Source organism: Artibeus jamaicensis, unplaced genomic scaffold, assembly GCF_021234435.1.
Source record: "Artibeus jamaicensis isolate MK-2021 breed Jamaican fruit bat unplaced genomic scaffold, CSHL_Jam_final contig_3230, whole genome shotgun sequence".
NCBI classification, from domain to species: Eukaryota; Metazoa; Chordata; class Mammalia; order Chiroptera; family Phyllostomidae; genus Artibeus; species Artibeus jamaicensis.
The window spans coordinates 2,953,944-2,972,318 of record NW_026521764.1 but is presented as its reverse complement, the minus strand read 5'-3'; the positions used below and the strand labels follow the sequence as shown (position 1 = coordinate 2,972,318).

Below are 18,375 nucleotides of genomic sequence, written 5' to 3'. Positions count from 1 at the left end.
GTGACAGGAGCCCCCCCTCTGGCATCCAGTCGGCCCCGGAGGCCTGGCAGCTCGTTGCCAGGAAATAAAAGATGCCGCTGTCACACTGCGCCCCTTTTCTCTGAGGCACGAGGCCACTCGAAGCCGTTTTTCTTTTGCAGGACGATAAATCTGAAAAGCCCTCTGCTGCAGCAGGTGTTGGAGAGGAGGAACGAAGTCCTGTGTGTCCTGACAGAGAAGATAGTGACGACGCAGAAGTGTGTGGTATCGGAGCACATCCAGGTCCAGGAGAAGTGTGGCGGCATGGTGGGGATCCGAACCAAGACCGTGCAGGTGTGGGCCTGAGGGCTGGGCCACGGCAGCTGCGCTCCAGCTGCTAGGACCTTGGTCAGGGTCTTCGTTGGGTGGTGTCACCGTTCACCATGACTCTGTGTAGCAAGTTAACAAAAATCCAATTAGAATTGGCTTAAATAAGAAAGAATTTATTGGCTCCTGTAATCAGAGCATTCAGGGTTAACGGGCTTCAGTCGCTGTTGGATCCAGGACTCAGCATTGTGAGCTGCCTCCCGGGGGTGGGTGCCCTCCGACAGGCTGGCTCCTTGTGGTGCGGTAGCACCAGGTGTTTGTCCCACCTGCTGTGACCCCAGTGGGGAGAGATCTGGGGGCTGGATCTCACTGCCCCAGCCCGGGTCACCTATTCCTGCAGTGGACCCAAGGCCAGGGCCGTGGAACTCTCAGATCGGCTGTGCCCGCCTGGGTCAGGCGCATTCCCGTAAAAAAATAGGACAAACAAGCACAAGCCAGGCCAAAAGCACAGTTAACCCCTAGAGTCCCTGGGAGTCAGGGGTCTCAAAGTGGTAGCTTTGGGATTAGCTGCCTCAGGTCCTTTGCGGGTTGTTAGGGAAGGTAAGGATCTATCTGTCCGTCTATAGATGCATAAATGGGTGATTCTGGATTACAGTCTGGACAGCCTTACAAGCTGTCCCTGAGCTGGTCCCAAACTTCAGTGGGACAGGAGGCCGTCACCCCCAAGCCCTCTCCACTCCAGCTTGTCCTGCCACCTGCTGTTTGATTCTTAGAGACTTGGGGCGACTTTTGGCCTTTGCTAGAGGACCCAGGAGAGTTGAGTTTGGAATGTGGAGCTACAGGCCTGGGGCTGGGTTCTCCTGGGGGGACAGGCTGGACAGCAGTGACGAGGGACATGCCCGATGGGAGGTGGTTTCTGCGGCCCTGCCAGACTTTCTGTCCAAGGCGACCCCACCAGAGGCGCAGAGTCAAGCAGCCCACCTGGGAGGCAGGCAGCCAGCGGTCATCCCACTCTGGCCAGGACCAAGTTGCTCAAAAAGTCTTTGGACTCCAGCGTTTGGGCAACACACAGATCCCCGTCTCCCCCTCCCCAGGCCTGGTGGGGAGGCGTTGGTAACGGCGGGGCCGACTCCTGGCCCTTTCCCACCCAGCCTTCCCGCCCTTGCTTCTTCCACCACCTCCCCCCTGGTTTGGCAGCACAGGGTCTGGAGTGACGAGGCAGGGGGCGGGGGAGGGGAGTGGGGTGGGGCACGGGTGCGGCAGGGGGTCTCTCTCAGCTGGGTTCCCCTCGGGCTTTGATGTTGGTTAGGCATTTGGTTTGGATTTCAAGCAGTTTCTGTAACCCTCTGTGAGGGAAAGGGAAAGCCGTCTTGTCTGCCTTACTCATTACCTGCCTTACTCGTCACCTGCAGGCCTAACTTCACTGTACCAGGAACCTGCAGTGTCACTTTTGTGCCACCAGGTCGGCCACCTATGTGGGCACGTGTTACATCGCCAGGCCCAGGGCTGAAATCCCTTCACCCCTGCGGCTGGCTCCTCCTTCCCACTCAGATCCCGGGCATTTGCATGAGGCCACAGGGGTGGGGGGGCAGAGGGGCCCAGGGCAGACAGTGGGAGGCTCAGGGTGTGCTCTCGTTTGCAGGTGTCAGCTATGGAAGACGGGACCACCACCAAGGACACCAACGTGGTGCTGGAGATCCCCGCTTCGACCACCATCGCCTACAGTGTCCTCGAGTTGTACGTGAAGCTGGACGGCCAGTTCGGTGAGTGCTGCCTCCAGATCGAGGCTCTCGGGAGATGACACAGCCAAGGCTGAGGGCCGCGCCGTGTTCCCCTGGGACACACACTGGGAGAGGTTGGGGCACACAGAGATCCTAAGAACGTGGGGTCATCCAATGACAAGGGGACCAGCAGGCTGCATTGGCAGCATGTGGCGAGGTTTCGCCAGCACGGCACAGGGTTAAGAACGTGTCCCCTGTGATTAGACAGACTGGGCATCAGCCCGGTGCCATGTGTCCTGTGAGGTCTCGGGCCTGCTGCCGGGCCTAGCTGAGCCTCGCCAAGTCCTGGGGCTGCAGGGGGATTAAACGGGTGAGGCACGTGGCGAGCCTGGCACCGCGGCGTTTATTAAGTACTCCACCTCAGCCATTAATACCACCACCACCATCATGTCACCTCCCCTGAAGCCAAAAATGCTGCTCTGGACCTTGCTCTGCTGATCACCACTGTGTTGGAAGCTAGCCAACCCTGGCCACTGCACCGTTTGAAGAAAGTAGGTTCAGCACGTGTCTGCTGATCTCAGGTGTGCGCCGCCCCTCCCCCATGCTCTTCCTGAAACATGTTGAGTTCAAGAAAAGTGTTTGTTTCTTGAGGATGTGAATGAACTCATATAACAAATTATCGTTAACCTCCTTAGGTACGGTGGTAATGTGGTTATGTCGACTAAAAAAGTATTTTTTAGAGCTTTCTACGGACGTCTTCACAGGTGAAATGGTAATGACTACAGCGGGCTTCAGCAGTGACGTGGATGGGGGAAGGTGTGCCGTGGGTAGAGGCAGAGAGCAGTCGTCCACGCTGGTCGATGAGTGAGGGTGGCTTGTGTTCCGCTGTTCTCATGCAGTTTTGAGTTCTCACAATGAAAATGTTGTAAGGTGTGCCCTCACAGAGCGTGCCCGGGTTTCCTACTGCCTCTGGCACATCCCCCAGGTGGCTTCTGTCAGGTGGCAGGGCCGGGCTCAGGATGAGGCGGCCCGGGGTGGGGTTGGGGGGCGGAGCCGGCTTCTTGTACTCACGGTGACCACCCTGGTTGCCCCACTGCAGGGCAGCAGCTCCGGGCGCTAACACTGACTGGCCTTGTAGGACAGGCGACAAGCTCATGGGCACATGAGGACCCCGAGGGGGTCAGAATGCAATCCCAGAGCCCCCACCACCACTTTGGTACCAGCCTGCATTTCAGGGAGGTGGCAAGAAGTGTTGGTTTTAAGGAGTTGGTCTAGAGAGGTAGGACAAGTTCACTTGGAGTATCAGGACACCGAGAATTGTCGCCTGCATTTTTTAGATCCCTGGTTCCAAGTTTGTGTCATCCTGGGCATTTTTAATCTTTAGTCTTTCTCGTTGAAAGATGTTCATCTACTGAGCAAACTGCACTAAGATGATCAAGTTTTTATTATCAGTATGTGATAAACCGCTGATACCACATGCAAGGATGTGAATCCAGCCCAGGATGTTCTCGCCTTGGTGATTCTGTCCAGATGGACTGACAGTCGAGGTGTCACTTGTGCAAGCTCGGCCTGCCCCCGAGGGTGATCGTGAGTGCCGTGAGGACCTTTTGGCAGCTGGGGGCTGGGCCAGGGTGCCACTCCAGGTAGGGTGGCTGTGGGAGCCGTCCTGTTTCTCTGAGGAAGGGGGCGCCCTGCCCTGCAGCTCCGGGCACCTGCCCTCGGGGGTCTCTTTACACAGCTGGACGTGGAAAGACACAGCCCAGCGTGGTGCAGCGGCTCTCCTGTTTGCATCTCAATCTCAGGCCTTTCATCTTGGCTCGCCTCTGTTGTTTTTGGAAACAAACTCCTCTTTGAGCTGCTGAGAAGAGGCGCCCTGGGGAATTCTCGAGGTTCCTCTGGCTTACTTCCCACCCCCGGGTCCCAGCAGCCCACTGCCTTCACTGTCCTGTCCTGCTGCGCATGGTCACACCAGTGCGGCCCGGGGGTCAGGCCCTCATCCCGTGAGACTCGGTGCCTGATTTTGAAGACAGTTCTGCTTTTATTTCCCATCTGTGTTCTCTGTCACTCTTGCCACAGGATGTTCTGATCTAGCTTCATAAACAGACCCACAGGGCCTGCAGGGCCCCCCAAGAGCCTGCCTGATGCCTCCTCCCACCTTCTGGGGGGAGTGCACTTGACAAGCATCCTGCTGGTCCTTCCAAACTTTGAGAGGCGGCCGACTCCCTCCTGTTCTTGGGGGAGGCGCCCGTGCAGCCTCCTTGATGAGCTTCTCTCCGCAGCGACCCGTCCTTCACCCATAGCTCCCCACCCCCTATTCCCCACCCCGACTCTTCACCCACTCTGCTGTGTCTTGGAATTTTCCTGTCCATCCCATCCCAGCTGTGTGGCCAATGTGATTATTTAAAGATGAAAATGTGGCCATTTCACTCACCTGCTCAAACACCTTCCCAGTCTCCCTTTGTTCCAAGATCAAGTCTTCATCCAGCTCATTCCCCCACCACCTGGGAAAGCTCCACCGTCACTGACCTCCGAGCCTCTGGCTGTGGAGACACTGCTCCGTCCCAGCAACCTTTGCTGGTGCTCTCGGCACCTGCCTCCCTGGCTTCGGTGACACGTTCCCCCAGCCCCACTTGAAGCTCACCTACACTTGAAGCGCACCTTTGGTGCCTCTGGCCCCCAACCCCTGCACAGTGCCCTCTCGGAGGAGAATGAAGGAACTGGCAGTGCCCTTGGGCTGCGCTGGTGCCCAGGCAGGAGTGGTGCTGGTGCCATGGGCTGAGCCACCCAGGGGGCGTCTGCAGGATGCGTGGCTGCGTCCTTGGGGAGCAAAGTCATCATCTGGGGGTCAGTGGACACTTCCCCACCTCAGTGCCTGACGCCTGTGAACACGGGTGTGCGCAGAGAGCCGTGCCTTCCCCGTGAAGGCTCACGTGCCTTTTCATTCCGTGGTCTGAGCTTGAGTGTACAAATGACCAAATAGAAGCACAAAAAGAGCGCGGGTTCATGAGTTTGCTCATTGTTTTTGCTTAGCAGGGACCTAAGAATGGCTACATTTTTACATACAGTTTAGATGCCTTAGATGGGCTCTCAAATATGGAAGTGTATGAGGAAACATGACATTATTTACAAAGTTTTCCTTATGGATAATTTCACACGGGTTCAAAAGCAGGGTTTGTAGTGTCATGAACCCCAGGGACTTCGTGCTCCCAGAACGAGCAATGTCGCCGCCTCCCTCTACCCCACTTGTTTCGAAGCAAATCCTAGGCTTTCTGTTGTTTTGTCTACAAATATTTCAGTATCCCTAAAAAGTAAGATTTAAAAAAAAAGGACCAGTTTTGCCTTTTCATAAGCTTCCTATAGAATATATTCTGCGTTTAGATTTTTCACTCAACACGTTTGAGATTCATTCATATAACTGCAGAAATAAGTTAATATTTTGCAATGTAGTATTCTGTTAACGAAGAAAATTTGAGTTTTTAAGAAGAGAACCATATAACATAACCACTTGTGCATCTAAATATATTTCAGTAATTCTGTAACATTATCAGTTCAGTCAAATCAAATCTGTTGATCAAATTCCAATTCTCTCGGTTCCATTTGTATGTGGTGGGTTGTTCGTTTCGGGTTGGCTTGTTCAGACCAGGCTCAGGAAATACTTCCAATGTCTGAAAGCCTGCTTCCTGCCTGTTTGAAAAGGACACACAGGAGAGCCTTATGTTAAGAGCCGTTTCTCCTGTATTTTTAGGAAGTGGGTGAGTTTTGACCCATCAGCACCGTTTGTACAGGAGGCGGGTTTGTGGGGAGGAGGGTGGACGTTCCCCAGCCCAGCCGCCCAAGGGAAAGCTGGTCCTGTGCTACCCACCTCTTCTGTTTTGCAGAATTCTGCCTCCTACGAGGGAAGTGCGGCGGCTTTGAGCTCGAGAGGAGTGACCTGGTCTTCCTGGAACCCCTGCCCTTCAGAGAGTTTGCATTTAGGGACATGCCGGATGCTGGGCAGGGACCATCTGCCCCAGATGAACCACTGAGTGTTTTAAAACAAGGTACTGTCAGGGGCGGGGGGGGGGGGGGGCAGACTATGTTGAGCCAATGGCTAATTTAGAGCATTGTGCCCCAAGAAGCAATGGCTTCAGAAGTGGTGAGGTGACTCTAGTGACTTCGAGGGAGGCATTTGAGAACAGAGAGGACAGTGCCTCTGAGGCAGGCCTAGCCCACTCAGGGGTCCCCTTGGTCGGATCTTAGGGAACCTCTGGTCTTGGGTGCCACGTTTTGAGATGGGGGCTGAGAGCTAAGAAGTATAAGAACCTGGGGCCTGACATTTTCTTTCACTGTAACCACAGAAGCCGTGTGGACTACTAAGAATAGCTAGTCAGCACCAAGGAGAGAAAACCCGTGTTTTGCATGTTTCATTATAATCCGGGCTTCATTGCCAAGACAGGGCTTTGTCAGCATTTGCAAAATGTCACTTGGAGGCTCTTTACCCACATGGCCTGAAGCCTGTGGGGCCATAGCAACCAGGGAGGGGAAGGGGCGGGGACTACCTGTGACTTGCCTGCAGCAATCCCTTCTGCTCCCCACAGCAGGCTGTTACAAAAAGTTGGAGGTTTTTTGCGGGGTGGGGCAGAGACCGGAGTACAGTTTACAGAAGAAGAGATGGGCAAGGAAGAGGAGAGAGAACAGCTATGGAAGAGCCGAGCACAGAGAACTAGGAGCAGCTCAGAATACACTGGGGCTTGGAGGGTTGGGGCGGAGACTCACCAGTGGGGCTTCAGTGAGTCCCAAACCAGAAGATGCTTTTGTTTTGGCAGCAAAAATAGTGTTGGGAGAATGGTACCAAAGGCCTGCTCTTAACATAAGGCTTTCTAGTCTCATACAGGCCCCTCCTCTGCCTCCTTGAGATCCATAATGGGGTGCAGTTTTCCACTGCCACTTACACACTGGTGACATCGTGGGTCAGAACCACAGCAGCAGTGGTCCTGTGGCCTCGACCTGTGCTGCAGCCTTTCTGTAACTTCCGTTCCCATCAGTCCACCCCATAGGCTGGCAGTTCTAGTGAGCGGCGGGTGAAGAGCAGGGAGGCCGGAGTAGGGTGGGGGCTGGCCTGGCTTCGTGCCCTAGGATGCTAGAGGGACCCGGGCAGCCCTTCTTTCGAGGCTCCTATGAAGACCTGGTTGTTTCCAGGTTGTTACTAGGGCAGCATGTGAATATGTCAGTCATTGATGTGATACGCTCCTCTCCACAGGTTGTAGAGATACAACCCTTTGCTGGAATTTGCCATGAGCGTAGGTAGTACATTTACGTATTAGTATGTATCCCTACATACAAAAGCTTTTAGATTCCCACTAGACCTAATTTGCTAGAAGCTTCTGACTATCTTTAAAACAAACAAAAAATTATGATGATGATTCTCAGGGAGAAGCTGCAACACCCTGCAGAGGATACGAACCCCCAAAACGCATGGGCCTGAAAACCTGTTCTCCAGGGCCAGGACGGGTGAAGGAAGGAAGGATGGGCAAAGCGCAGGAGCTGGGTTTGCCGTGAAAATGGGGTGGCAGCCTCTCTGAAATGCAGGCATCATTAAAGGACACGAAATCCACAATGTATTAGAAGGGGTGAAAAATGATACAGTTTGGAACCTGCGTGGTTCTGAAGCACCGAGAACGTACTGATCGATGCTGAGCAAATCGGCCTTGATAAATTACTGCTATAGAAAGGAGTCTCAACGACTTTCCAGAAAAACTGATGAATGTTTAGTGCGTCATCATAAAAAAAGGTGAAGCCTAACAAAAAACGGGGCCGCCCTCTCCCTGTACTCATTCTATCCACCCTCCCCCGCTCCTTCCTGGTGGTAGTTGGGTTATTGAAAACACGCAGGGTGGCATTTAACTCAGTGTCCTTTATTTCTGAGTTCTGTACTGACTGTGCAGCTGGGAGTGTCTACGAAAGAACTGAGGACAATGAGCTATAAAAAGCCAGAGTTGCTGTCCCTGTTCTGAGACACGAAGGGCTGTCCTGAGCCAGGCGTGCTCTGCTGCTTTCACAGTGACGCTGCCCCTGGAGAGGGCTTTCCATCCCTTTGGACGGCTGCCAGAGCAGGAGCAGACAGCGCTGAGTGGTGTCCTTCAGGTGGTCCTGTTTGATGAGGAGTTGCTCGTGGTCCTGGAACAAGTGGTAAGACCGAGAGAGACATCTGGAGGCACAGTGTCTCCCCCTGGGCGTCCCGAAGATGTGGACAGGCCAGACCTCTTGAGACAAGGCTATGAACTGGGGATACCATTGCATTTAAAATGTTCCCGCCTCCCTTGATCCCTAAAGGTTCTGTTGTTCCTTACATCCAGGTCCTTAGTTTTCTAGCTGCAGAGCAGTAGCTGATGTCAGGAATCTAAGTGTGTATCGGTCCCCCAGGGCTGCTGTAACAAATGACCACAAACTGCCCAGGCTTGAAACAATGAACATTTATTCTCTCAGTTGTGGAGGTCAGGAGTCTGCCGGTAAGTGTCAGCAGGGCCATGCTTCCCCCAGAGGCTGGAGGAGCACACCCTCCCCTGACTCCCGCAGTCCTGGTGTCCCCTGGCTTGTGGCCACATTGCTCCGATGCATATTTCTTCCCATGGCCTTGTCCTCTGTGTCATCTTTTCTGTTCCTTAATGGACACCCCCACGTGGATTGCCCTGATCTTCTGGTGGATTTAGGGCTGACCTCAACCTAGGAGGATCTCATCTCAAGATCCTTAAGTACATTTGCAAACTCTCATTCCAGTAAGGTCACACTCTCAAGTTCCGGGTAGACACATATTTGGGGAGGGGGGCACTGTTGAACCCACTACAAGGGGGCTCCGTGCTAGAGTCTAGCAAGTCAACCTATTGTATTCAGAACAGATGGAACAGCAGGCCTTTGTGTATTTTTGTAGCAGGCTTTTCCGGGGAGGTTGAGTTCTTCAGCCGTTAGTTGTAGGAATGGTGAGGGACATGCCAGACTTGCGGCCCTGCTTCCCTGGGGAGGCTGGGGAGCCTATCAACCTGGTTTCTGCTATACTTGTGTTTTTTGGGTTTTGGTCTTTTGGTTTTTTTTATGCAGAGTTTGAACTCTGAGATTTGGATTTAATGCTTTATGGCTTCCAGGAAGCATTCACATTGTTTTTCCCTCTTGAAATTGGATTGTGCCAAAGAGCCCAGTGATGGAACCAGCAGTTGTTGAAACAGTTCAACCGCCTAGGACACCCACGTGTTCTGGAGGATGCACAGCTCATGGGAGGGTGTGCTAGCCCTTGGGAGAACACAAATATTAGAAAAAAAAACCCACTGACTTTTACTTCCTCAAATGTCTCCTTCCAAGAGGGAAATGTCAGGCAAGCACCCTGTGGAAAGAGCGTCAGCTGCCAGGGGCAGTGGGCTCCCGCTCACATGCATCTGGACGTGATGCTACAGTGGAGCAGGACTGGATGGGTGGTGCCGGGGCTGCCAGGGGAACCCTTGCTGGCAGGACCACCCACCTCCCAGCAGGTCCCACGTGGACTGATGAGGCCGCCCAGGGCCCAGTTGGGAAGGGGGCGGAGTGCCAAGTTTAAAGCCACTCCTCAGCTGTGTGTGTAGTCACGTGTTCCTGGCCCCTGCAGAGGGGCTGTCCTGGAAGATTCTACCCAATGGTTCCTGCATGCCTCCTCCCCTTGCTGCAAAAGAAGAGTCCTTGGGCAAGACTCGGTTTACTGTCTCTGTGAGGAAGTCCAAGCTGGTGGATTAGTAATTTAAAAACACAGAAAAGAGTGCAGGGTTAAAGCAAAGAACACATTATTGCTTTACTGGGGAAATGGCAAAGGGCAAGGGGCCCAGTGCGTGGGTCAGAGGACCCGGCCTGGCCTCCAGCTTCATCACACTGTCATTTTCCTCCCCTGCAGTGTGATGACATGGTCAGCGGCCTGCCGCCCCCACTGGCAGTACTTGGGGAGCTGAAGCCTCTCCAGAGGCAGAACCTCACGGCCTTCCTGCAGCTGGTGGGGTGCAGCATGCAGGGCGAGTGTCCAGGCCCACAGGGTGTGGTCAGCAACCAGAAGCTCTTTGCTACGGCCTACTTCTTGGTCAGTGCACTAGCAGGTATGGAAAAAAGAAACTTTATTCCTGTTGTTGCTTAGAAATTGCTTTGCTTATTACTGTGGAAGACTGGTACCTAGGGTTCCCCACCTTCAGCAGTGTGTGGAGGACAGGCAGTGGAGGGCTGAGGAAGTTTACATGGTTGTCATGAAGTCCCAGAGCTGAATGTGAAGGAAGTCTGTCCACAGCCACTCCTTCAGGGAGTACTTCTCTTCCACCACCCCCCCGGTCCCCACCCCAGAGGGCTGTCTGTGGGCTCACCCCTCCCTAACACAGAAGGCAGCTCCCCAGACACAGCCTGGCACGCACTCTTGAGCCCTGCCAGTGCTGAGTGGCAGGGGCTTTCTGGTTCCTCCTGTTCCTCTTTGTGAGCTCACCACCCCGGAGTTGTGGCCACTGGCGCAGGCAGGCTGCGGAGAGCTCCCGAAGCAGCAGGGTGTGGGCTCGGAGCTCCACACCTTCTCCAGCGCAGCAAGGCCCACCAGTGATGGCTGAGCCGGACCCTGTCTCTCCCTGACTCATTTCACTTAGTATAATGCCCTCAAAGTCAAGGTCCAGCCATTTGCAAAGGTTGCCAAAAACGACACAATTCTCCTCCTTTTTACTGCTTCATAATATTCCAATGCATATGTATACCACATTCCTTTATCCATTCGCCCACTGACAGACACTTAGTTACTTCCATCCCTTAGCTATGGTGCGTACTGCTGCAGTGAATGTGGGGGTGCAGATATCTTTTTGAGCTGGTATCTTCATTTTCTTTGGATATATACCCAGAAGTGGGATTGCCTGATGATAGGGTAATTGTATTTTTAATTTTCTGAGGAATCTCCCTGTTTTCCAAAGAGGCTGCAGTATCCCACATTCCCACCAACAGTACACACGGGCGTGTGCTGCCCTCCACATCTGTGCCAGCATTTATCTCGTCTTTGTGGTGACGGACCCATTCTAATGGGCGTATGCTGGTATCTTGTGGTTTTGAACTTCTGGTGATGGATGATTCATGTTGAGTCCCTTTTTATGTACTGCTTGGCCACCTATAGTGTCTTTGGAAAAATGCCTATTCATATTCTCTATTTTTTTATGTTTTATCTATTTTTTTAATTGGATTTACTGGGCCCTGGCTGGTGTAGCTCAGTGGACTGAGCTACAGTCCACAGGCTGTGAACCAAAGGGTCGCTGGTTCGATTCCCAGTCTGGGCACATGCCTGAGTTGTGGGCCAGGTCCTCAGTAGGAGACACATGAGAGTCAACCACACATTGATGTTTCTCTCCCTCTCAAAACAAATAATAAATCAAATCTTAAAAAAAATAAATTGGATTTACTGGGGTGACATTGGTTAGTAAAATTATATAGGTTTCAGGTATACAGATTTGTAATACAGCATCTATACACTGTACCGTGTGTTTGCCACTCTACATCAAGTCCCCCCCGCACCCTCTTCTACTTCCCACACCCCCTTTTTCCCTCTGGTAAGCACCATACAGTTCTCTGACTCTCCTCTCTTCGTTTTTTGCTACTGAATTGTGTGAGTTCTTCCTATCATTTGGATACTAACCCATTATCAGGCGTATGTTTTACCAATGCTTTTTCCTGTTTCATTGGTTTCCTTTGCTGTGCAGAGGTTTTTCAGTTTGATATGGTCCCACTTGTTTATTTTTCCTTTTGTTGCCTTTGCTTTTGGTATCAAGGTATCAAATCTTAAAAAATCGCCAAGACTGATGTCAAGGAGCTTACTGCCTGTTTTCTTTGAGGAGTTTTATGATTTCAGATCTTATCTTCAAACTTTTTGTCTATTTTCAGTTAATTGTGTGTAAGGTAGCTGTCCAGTTTTCCCAGCACCATTTACTGGAGAAGACTGTCCTTTCCCCCATCATATTCTTGGCCCCTGGGTCAACGCAAACGTGTGTGTGTGTTGACTTACGAGTGTTCTATTCTGATCCATGTGTCTGTTTCTAGGCCAAGGCCATGTTTTTGGTTGCTGTAGTTCTGTAACACAGTTTGGAATCAGGGAGTGTGTTCCTCCAGCTTTGTTACTTATTCTCAGGATTGTACTGAATCTGTAGAATGCTTTTGGTCATATGGACATTTTGAACAACAGTAATTCTTCCAGTCCATAAGCATGGAATATCTTTCCATTCTTTTGTCTTTTACATTTAATGTCTTACAGTTTTCAGTGTACAGATGTTTCCTCCTCTTGGATTAATTTACTCCAAGTTTTCTTGATACGATTATAAATGGTATTGTTTCCTTAATTCTGATAGTGTATTAGTATATAGAAACACGACATATTTTTGTACAAATTTTGCATCCTGCGACTTCGCTAAATTTATTAATTCTAACAGTTTTTTGGTGGAGTTTCTAGGACTTTCTTTATTTGCTTTACTTCTTCCTTACCAATTTGGATGCTTTTTAGTTGTTTTTCTTGCCTAACTGATCAGAGCTAGCTGTTGCTGGGTGCCCAGTGTAGCTGGTCTAACCCCTCTGCTCCTCAGGAGAGGCTCTGGGTTGCGTGCTCCCTTTCGACTATGAGTTGCCAAAGTGAGGGCAGGATTTACAGTGAGAGTGTGTCTCAGCTTTCTTACCTGCTTCCACGTGGGTTTTTTCTTGTTCACCTGATGTGCAGGATTCATTCAAGTAGCTTTTGGGTTTTTCTCAGAGGAAACTGTTCCACTGTAGCTGTCGGTTTGGTGCATCCATGAAGAGGTGAGTTCAAGACCTGCGAATATCCCCACATTGAGCCGACCTCCTGTGTTGAGTGCGTTTCAATGTCTTCAGCCCCGGCATGTGGTCTGCCTCCAGGACCACTTTGTGACTTTAAACATGAATGCCCCAGGTCTCATTTGTAAAACAGAGTCAGAATATGGAAGAGCCATCAAATCACTTGCATTTAAGAAACATTGAACAAGCTTATACTATGTTTAAGCACTGCTAGGTGGTGATGAGGTAAAAATCATCCTTGCCCTCAAGGCAATTAGAATCAAACAATAAAAATAGTTGGTAAACTGTAAAGCAGATGCCGTTCTTCCATCCCCGTGTGCCTTGTACCATGCCGGAAATAGTGAAAAACCACCTGCGTGACAGAGAACTGATGTATTTCCAGTAAGGGATGATGATGATTACCTGCGACTCAGGAGCCTCCCGAAAAGTTAGGAAATGGAAGCACGAACAAGTCACTGTGACAGTGGCCCACCCAAGACTTTCTCACATCCCAGGTGACTTTGTCTCTGCCCTTCCCAGCCCCATGATCTTTCTCCTGGGCCACCTACATATCTTCTTCTTTCTGATTTGGGATAAAGGCCTCCTTGAGAATCTGTTGAAAGCTGGGGATCCTTTCTGCAGGCAAATGCACAGACAACATTTAAATGCAACTTCAGGGGGTTCTCCAGCAGGATCATCCCTCAGAGCTGCACCATCCTTGCAGCAAGCACCTTCTGCTGGGTCCCAGCCTCAGTGACTTGCCCCTGTTTATAAATAAGGCTGCTAATGAGTGCAGGAGATGGAGTCCGTCTCCTGGGCCAGGTGACTCAGCCTGTGACTCTCTTGTTCGCCTTTGAGTTCAAAGGTTGTGTCTCTAGTGAGAGGGCCCTTTTGGCATCTATTTTGCCCTGGGAGAGGAGGTATTTAAAATCCATTTGGAATAACACTGACCTGGATTTTCTTTCCCCAGGGCTCGACAGGGTCGGGACTTCTGGTACAGGGGCCAGAGTTACACAGCTCTGTGCCAGCTCCCTGCCATTGGTGGCCTTTGTCAAGCTCGTGGTGGGCCGGGGCCCCATACAGTCCTGGGTTTATGAGGTGTGTTGTGCCATCCCTTTATCAGGCCACATTGCATTTTTCTCCTAAAATGACTAATGGGTTCTAAACCCAGGTCACAAATAGTTTACTCAGCTCTCTGACGTAGAAAAACAAAAATATCTATGGTCAATTGAGGAAACAGTCTCAGGTATATCCGAGGTCACAACCCAGATATGTAGTGGGGCCTACACATATCTCTTTTCATCAAATTTCCAGTTCTTTCTACTTTTCCAAGTCTGTACAGTTCTTCCTCACGGGCAAATTAAATGTCAAGAAATATCCTCTGTGAACACACAGATGTAGGAACCAGATAACCAGCTATTTTCTGAAATGCCTGTTTAGTACCATTCATTCACTCAATAATTACTGACCATAAACTCTCCTGCCCAGCTGCCTGGAGAGTACCGTCCAGGGGCTGGCTCTGTTCCCATAGATACTTCTGTTTGTTTTTGACAGTGACTGATTTTTGTCTTTTGCAGAAATGCCAGATAATGCAGCAGCTCTGCTGGGCACCTGCTGTAAACTCCAGATTATTCCTACGCTGTGTCACTTGGTAAGGAACCTTCCAGAAGGGACCTGGGGATGGGCAGGACTGGGGAAATAATGAGGAGCTGGACACCTAACAGTTGGTAAAGCACTTCTAGGCTTTCCCTTTCACAATAGCCCTTCAATGTAAGTTAAACAGGTATTATCAACTCTACTCTCTTATACCTACCTACACACACCTCACTTCATATGAAGACTGAGGCCCAGAGGGAAAGAATTTGTTTAAAAAACTTGCTAGCAGGGCTAGGACCTGAACCTTGTCTTTAGACTTTAACCTTGTACTTTTCTCATTTTGTGAAGAGAATTTTGGCCAAGCCCTGGTACAACACATCAGTGAGGGAGCCAGACCCGCTTTATTTCTCCCTGTACCAGATCCACCTGGCAGGTTCTCAAAGCACCTGCTGGGTCTCAGAGAGACATTTCATTCTCTCTCGGGACTGTCATTAGCTGTGTGGTCCCAGGAAGTGTCGGGGCTATAGCAAGAGTTGGGTAATGATGAGCTTAGCCCCAAGACTCAAGATTAAGCCTTTCCTTTTTAAATTACAAATCGGGTCACTAGTAGGAGCCATCAGTGGGCTGCCTAGAATCCACTCTGATGGGGCAGCTCCTCTCCCGTAGCCCCTGCATGTGCTGCTCAGCCTGGGGAAGACAGAGGAGCACAGCATGCAGGCCTGGATTATTTTAAGGGGTGGTTACTAAGGGCCAAGGCCAGCATGCTCTGTAGGACCAAAGCTCCCACCTCTGCATGCAGGTCTGGGAAGCAGACATTGGGGTAGATGGCCCAGCTAGGGCCCTGAAACACTGTACATCCCCCTGGGAGATTGAGTACTGTGGTCAGTTCCTTTGGTACTTCTTTGCCCAGAAAAGGCATCTGAAGACTGCAGCAAGGCCTCATTCCAAGGAGCAGTATAGACGTCATTCGTAACCCAAAGCAGATTCTACCCGCCCAGGGGAATGTGGATTCTTATACTTTGACCACAAAAAATGAACTATTTGGAAACATGCAGCAGCATGTGGGTACTGTGGCCAGCTGGGGGTAAAAGCTGCCGGTGTAGTTTGGTTATGGAAACAATATGTTTCCATACATCACAGTAGCTCTGCTTTGGCAACCCAGCTGTTTCACAACAACTGGTGCTTAGCATTTCCCAAATCGGTCCTTACCAAGTATTTACAAAGTCACCAACTGGATTCAGGAAGTATATACAGAATGAAAATACCACCAAGGTATTTACTTAAATACCTTGCCACACTACTTAACTCCCTCTCCCAGTAAACTTACACTTAGTTGTCATCTTCCTTGCACATCAGCTCAAGGATTTAATCTTTGTGTTGTTTCCAAGTCTGTTCACTGGTGTTTTAAAAAGAGCCCTTAGGACACACGCCGAGTTCCAGAATGGCTGGTATTCTACTTTGGCACAGAACTTCCCACCCACAGAGTCCTTTGTTTGTCTTCCTGGGCTGCTCAACACAGACAAAGAAAGAATTTTTCTTTAAAGACCTTCCTGAGGATCTTTATATAATCTCCCCTAGATATTGCAACAATTCTCAAGATGGCCAGATTCCTGCCTCCTGAAGGAATTCGGTATCATGTGTATCTTACGGGGACTTACTTAGAACAGGGTATAGCAATTTACCGGCACTTCTGTCTTACCTTATCTGGTGGCCAGAGTAACCTTGAGAGGCTTTCGAAGGCCTTTCGGGAGAACAGTGTTGGGCACATGAACACATTTGCCAAACTGGTAAAAGGAGAGTTAGAATCAGCAGACAATGTTAATCTCACCCCGCCACCCTCTGGGTGGCTGTAATCTCTTTTATACCTAGAAGTGCCTCTGGGCACTCAGGGTTGGCAGATGCTCAGAGCAGGAAGCTGGATGCAGCTCAGCACTTCTCCCCCCGAGCTGCTTGGCTGCCTTTGGCCTGTGCCGGGGGGGCCCATTCTTAAACTGCAGGATGTGGTGCTTACATAGCAGACCTATACACGCTCTAAAGCATAATCGATAGTTTACTGTCTGGGCCAAGCGGTAACGCTAAGCCTGTGGTGACACTGTGTGAGTTGTATGTGGTGCATCTACATGGTGTAGACTTGGAAGGCTGATTTTAATAATAGCCCCCCAAGTACTTTTGTATTCAAATGAGTGCTGCCCCTCAGCCAAGGGGCAGGCTGCTTGTTACTCCCAGTACGGTCACCACTGCTCTCAGAACTCTTCAGGAATCTTTCCGATCTCCTTCAGATCTAGTTAAAAATCATGCATACTGTATAGGCTTCATTTTTAATTTTAAATTTTACTCTCTACATTCCTAATCTGATCTGATTCTAAATACCTGTTTAAAAGTCAAATTTACTGGCAAATTTATAATTACTGAAGATTAAACAATAAAGTGCCACAGGTACCGACCAAGACCCCAAAGAGCCAAATTTCAAATGGTTTTGGTGGTTGCAGTTTGGGCAGCAGCCTCACTGAAGGACTAAAATTCATTCATCCAACAGAGCGAGTGTCTGGGTCGAGGCAGGGCAAATGGTGAGCATGACAGGTCACGTCCCCGCTGTCCCGGGTCGCTTAGGTCTTAGTGAACAGACTAAACAGTGACTGTCAAGAAAATAACTCAGATAAAGCAAGCATATGAAGGCAATACAACAACACGGCAGTGGCTGGGGTGGGGCGAGGCGAGGCCCTTCCGATGGGGAAGTTCAACTGATGGCTGAGACGCGGGCAGGAAAAGTCTACGCGGAACTCCAGAGGGAGGAGTCTCCAGGGAGAAGGACAAGGGCAAAGGTTCTTGAGGCAGGTGGCATACAATAAACTATGGCAGTTTACTTCCCTTTGAGGAGTTTGTGCAAATACTCTCAAATCGTCATTAAAAAAATCAAATAAGCCGTACACATTGTGTGTATGAGCAAGTTAAATTCTGACCTTTCTAATCTGCTGGCATCAGTGCATCTCTTAGCAGGTAGTTCAGAGAGTAGGGATGTAGACAGGGCTCCAGGCAAACTGGAAAAACCAGGCTTGAGGTTCTGGTCTGGGACAAATATATCTTGTTACAGCTTAAAGTTTTCCTGCTTCATCTGGGAAATGGAAAAAATATTTTTTCATAATTAGCTAGAAGTGTGTTATTAGCCAACAATGCAGATTTTCTCTAACACATCTGAGTGAAAGTTTAAAATGTGCCATTTCAGCTCCACGCACTGTCCACCGGTGGAGACCCTGATCTTGGAGACACAGCCCTGGCCCCTCTGAGAGACACAGAACAGTTTGGGATCGTGCAGCGCCTGCTTGCCACAGCCAACGTTACCCTGGAGAGACGACAGTCCTCTGTAAAAGCCGTCACCTGCCAAGTCCCTAACATTTCCCCACTCATTCTTTATATAAGCCTGAGTGGGCTCCATGCTTTAGGCAGAGCACGTCAATGACGTCACATCACACGTGAATCACGAGTACATGTCATCAGTCAAGGGCACTTTTCAGCATCGCTGAGCTACTACTACTTTGGGACTTAGGTCAGAGCCATGTTAAGTGTTGATCAAGTAAATGAATTTACAAAAGAGTTTAAGAAGTGGTGCCTGTGCAGGATGAGCCGCCACAAGCTCAGCCACCAGATGCTCTGTAAACGTTTGTTTTTCAGAAGAGGGCCTCCGGTGCTGGTGACCCAGCGTGCACGTTCAACTCCGGCCCCTGGAGGTCTGGGAGGGGGCTCGCAGCCCTACACCAGCATACACTTGGACTCTTTTCTCTGGAGAAAAATGGGTCCATCCATCACTTAATATTTCCTACTTTCTTCCTGTTACACAAAAACAGATGGGTCTGACACTTTGATCCAAAAACTCATTTTAGTTGTGAATGCTGGGGGGAGGCAATTTCTCTTCATAGAAGCCTACGTTCTGGATGTGCTGTATGCTCTAAAGTGACTGAAAAATGAGCTGTGAATGCCACCGGAGTACATG

General features: G+C 50.3%; 2 protein-coding genes across 3 annotated transcripts in view; one reads left to right on the top strand and one right to left on the bottom strand.

Moving 5' to 3' along the window:
* GSDME (gasdermin E) overlaps positions 1-17,844 on the top strand; it is a 52,315-nt gene extending 34,471 nt beyond the window's left edge. The window contains exons 4-10 of one of the 2 annotated variants that reach the window (XM_053663614.1): positions 141-312; positions 1,928-2,048; positions 5,885-6,046; positions 8,047-8,174; positions 9,898-10,093; positions 14,369-14,442; positions 17,611-17,844. In XM_053663614.1, the coding sequence (XP_053519589.1) occupies positions 141-312; positions 1,928-2,048; positions 5,885-6,046; positions 8,047-8,174; positions 9,898-10,093; positions 14,369-14,442; positions 17,611-17,844 (1,087 nt within the window). The remainder of the gene's footprint in view (positions 1-140; positions 313-1,927; positions 2,049-5,884; positions 6,047-8,046; positions 8,175-9,897; positions 10,094-14,368; positions 14,443-17,610) is intronic. The other variant, XM_053663615.1, reaches the window with a different exon arrangement.
* Positions 15,715-18,375, bottom strand: part of PALS2 (protein associated with LIN7 2, MAGUK p55 family member) — a 108,476-nt gene continuing 105,815 nt past the window's right edge. Inside the window, exons 14-15 of the transcript XR_008391254.1 lie at positions 17,348-17,499; positions 15,715-15,893 (exon numbers count right to left, since the gene is read on the bottom strand). The gene's annotated coding sequence lies outside the window, so the exon portion shown is untranslated. The remainder of the gene's footprint in view (positions 15,894-17,347; positions 17,500-18,375) is intronic.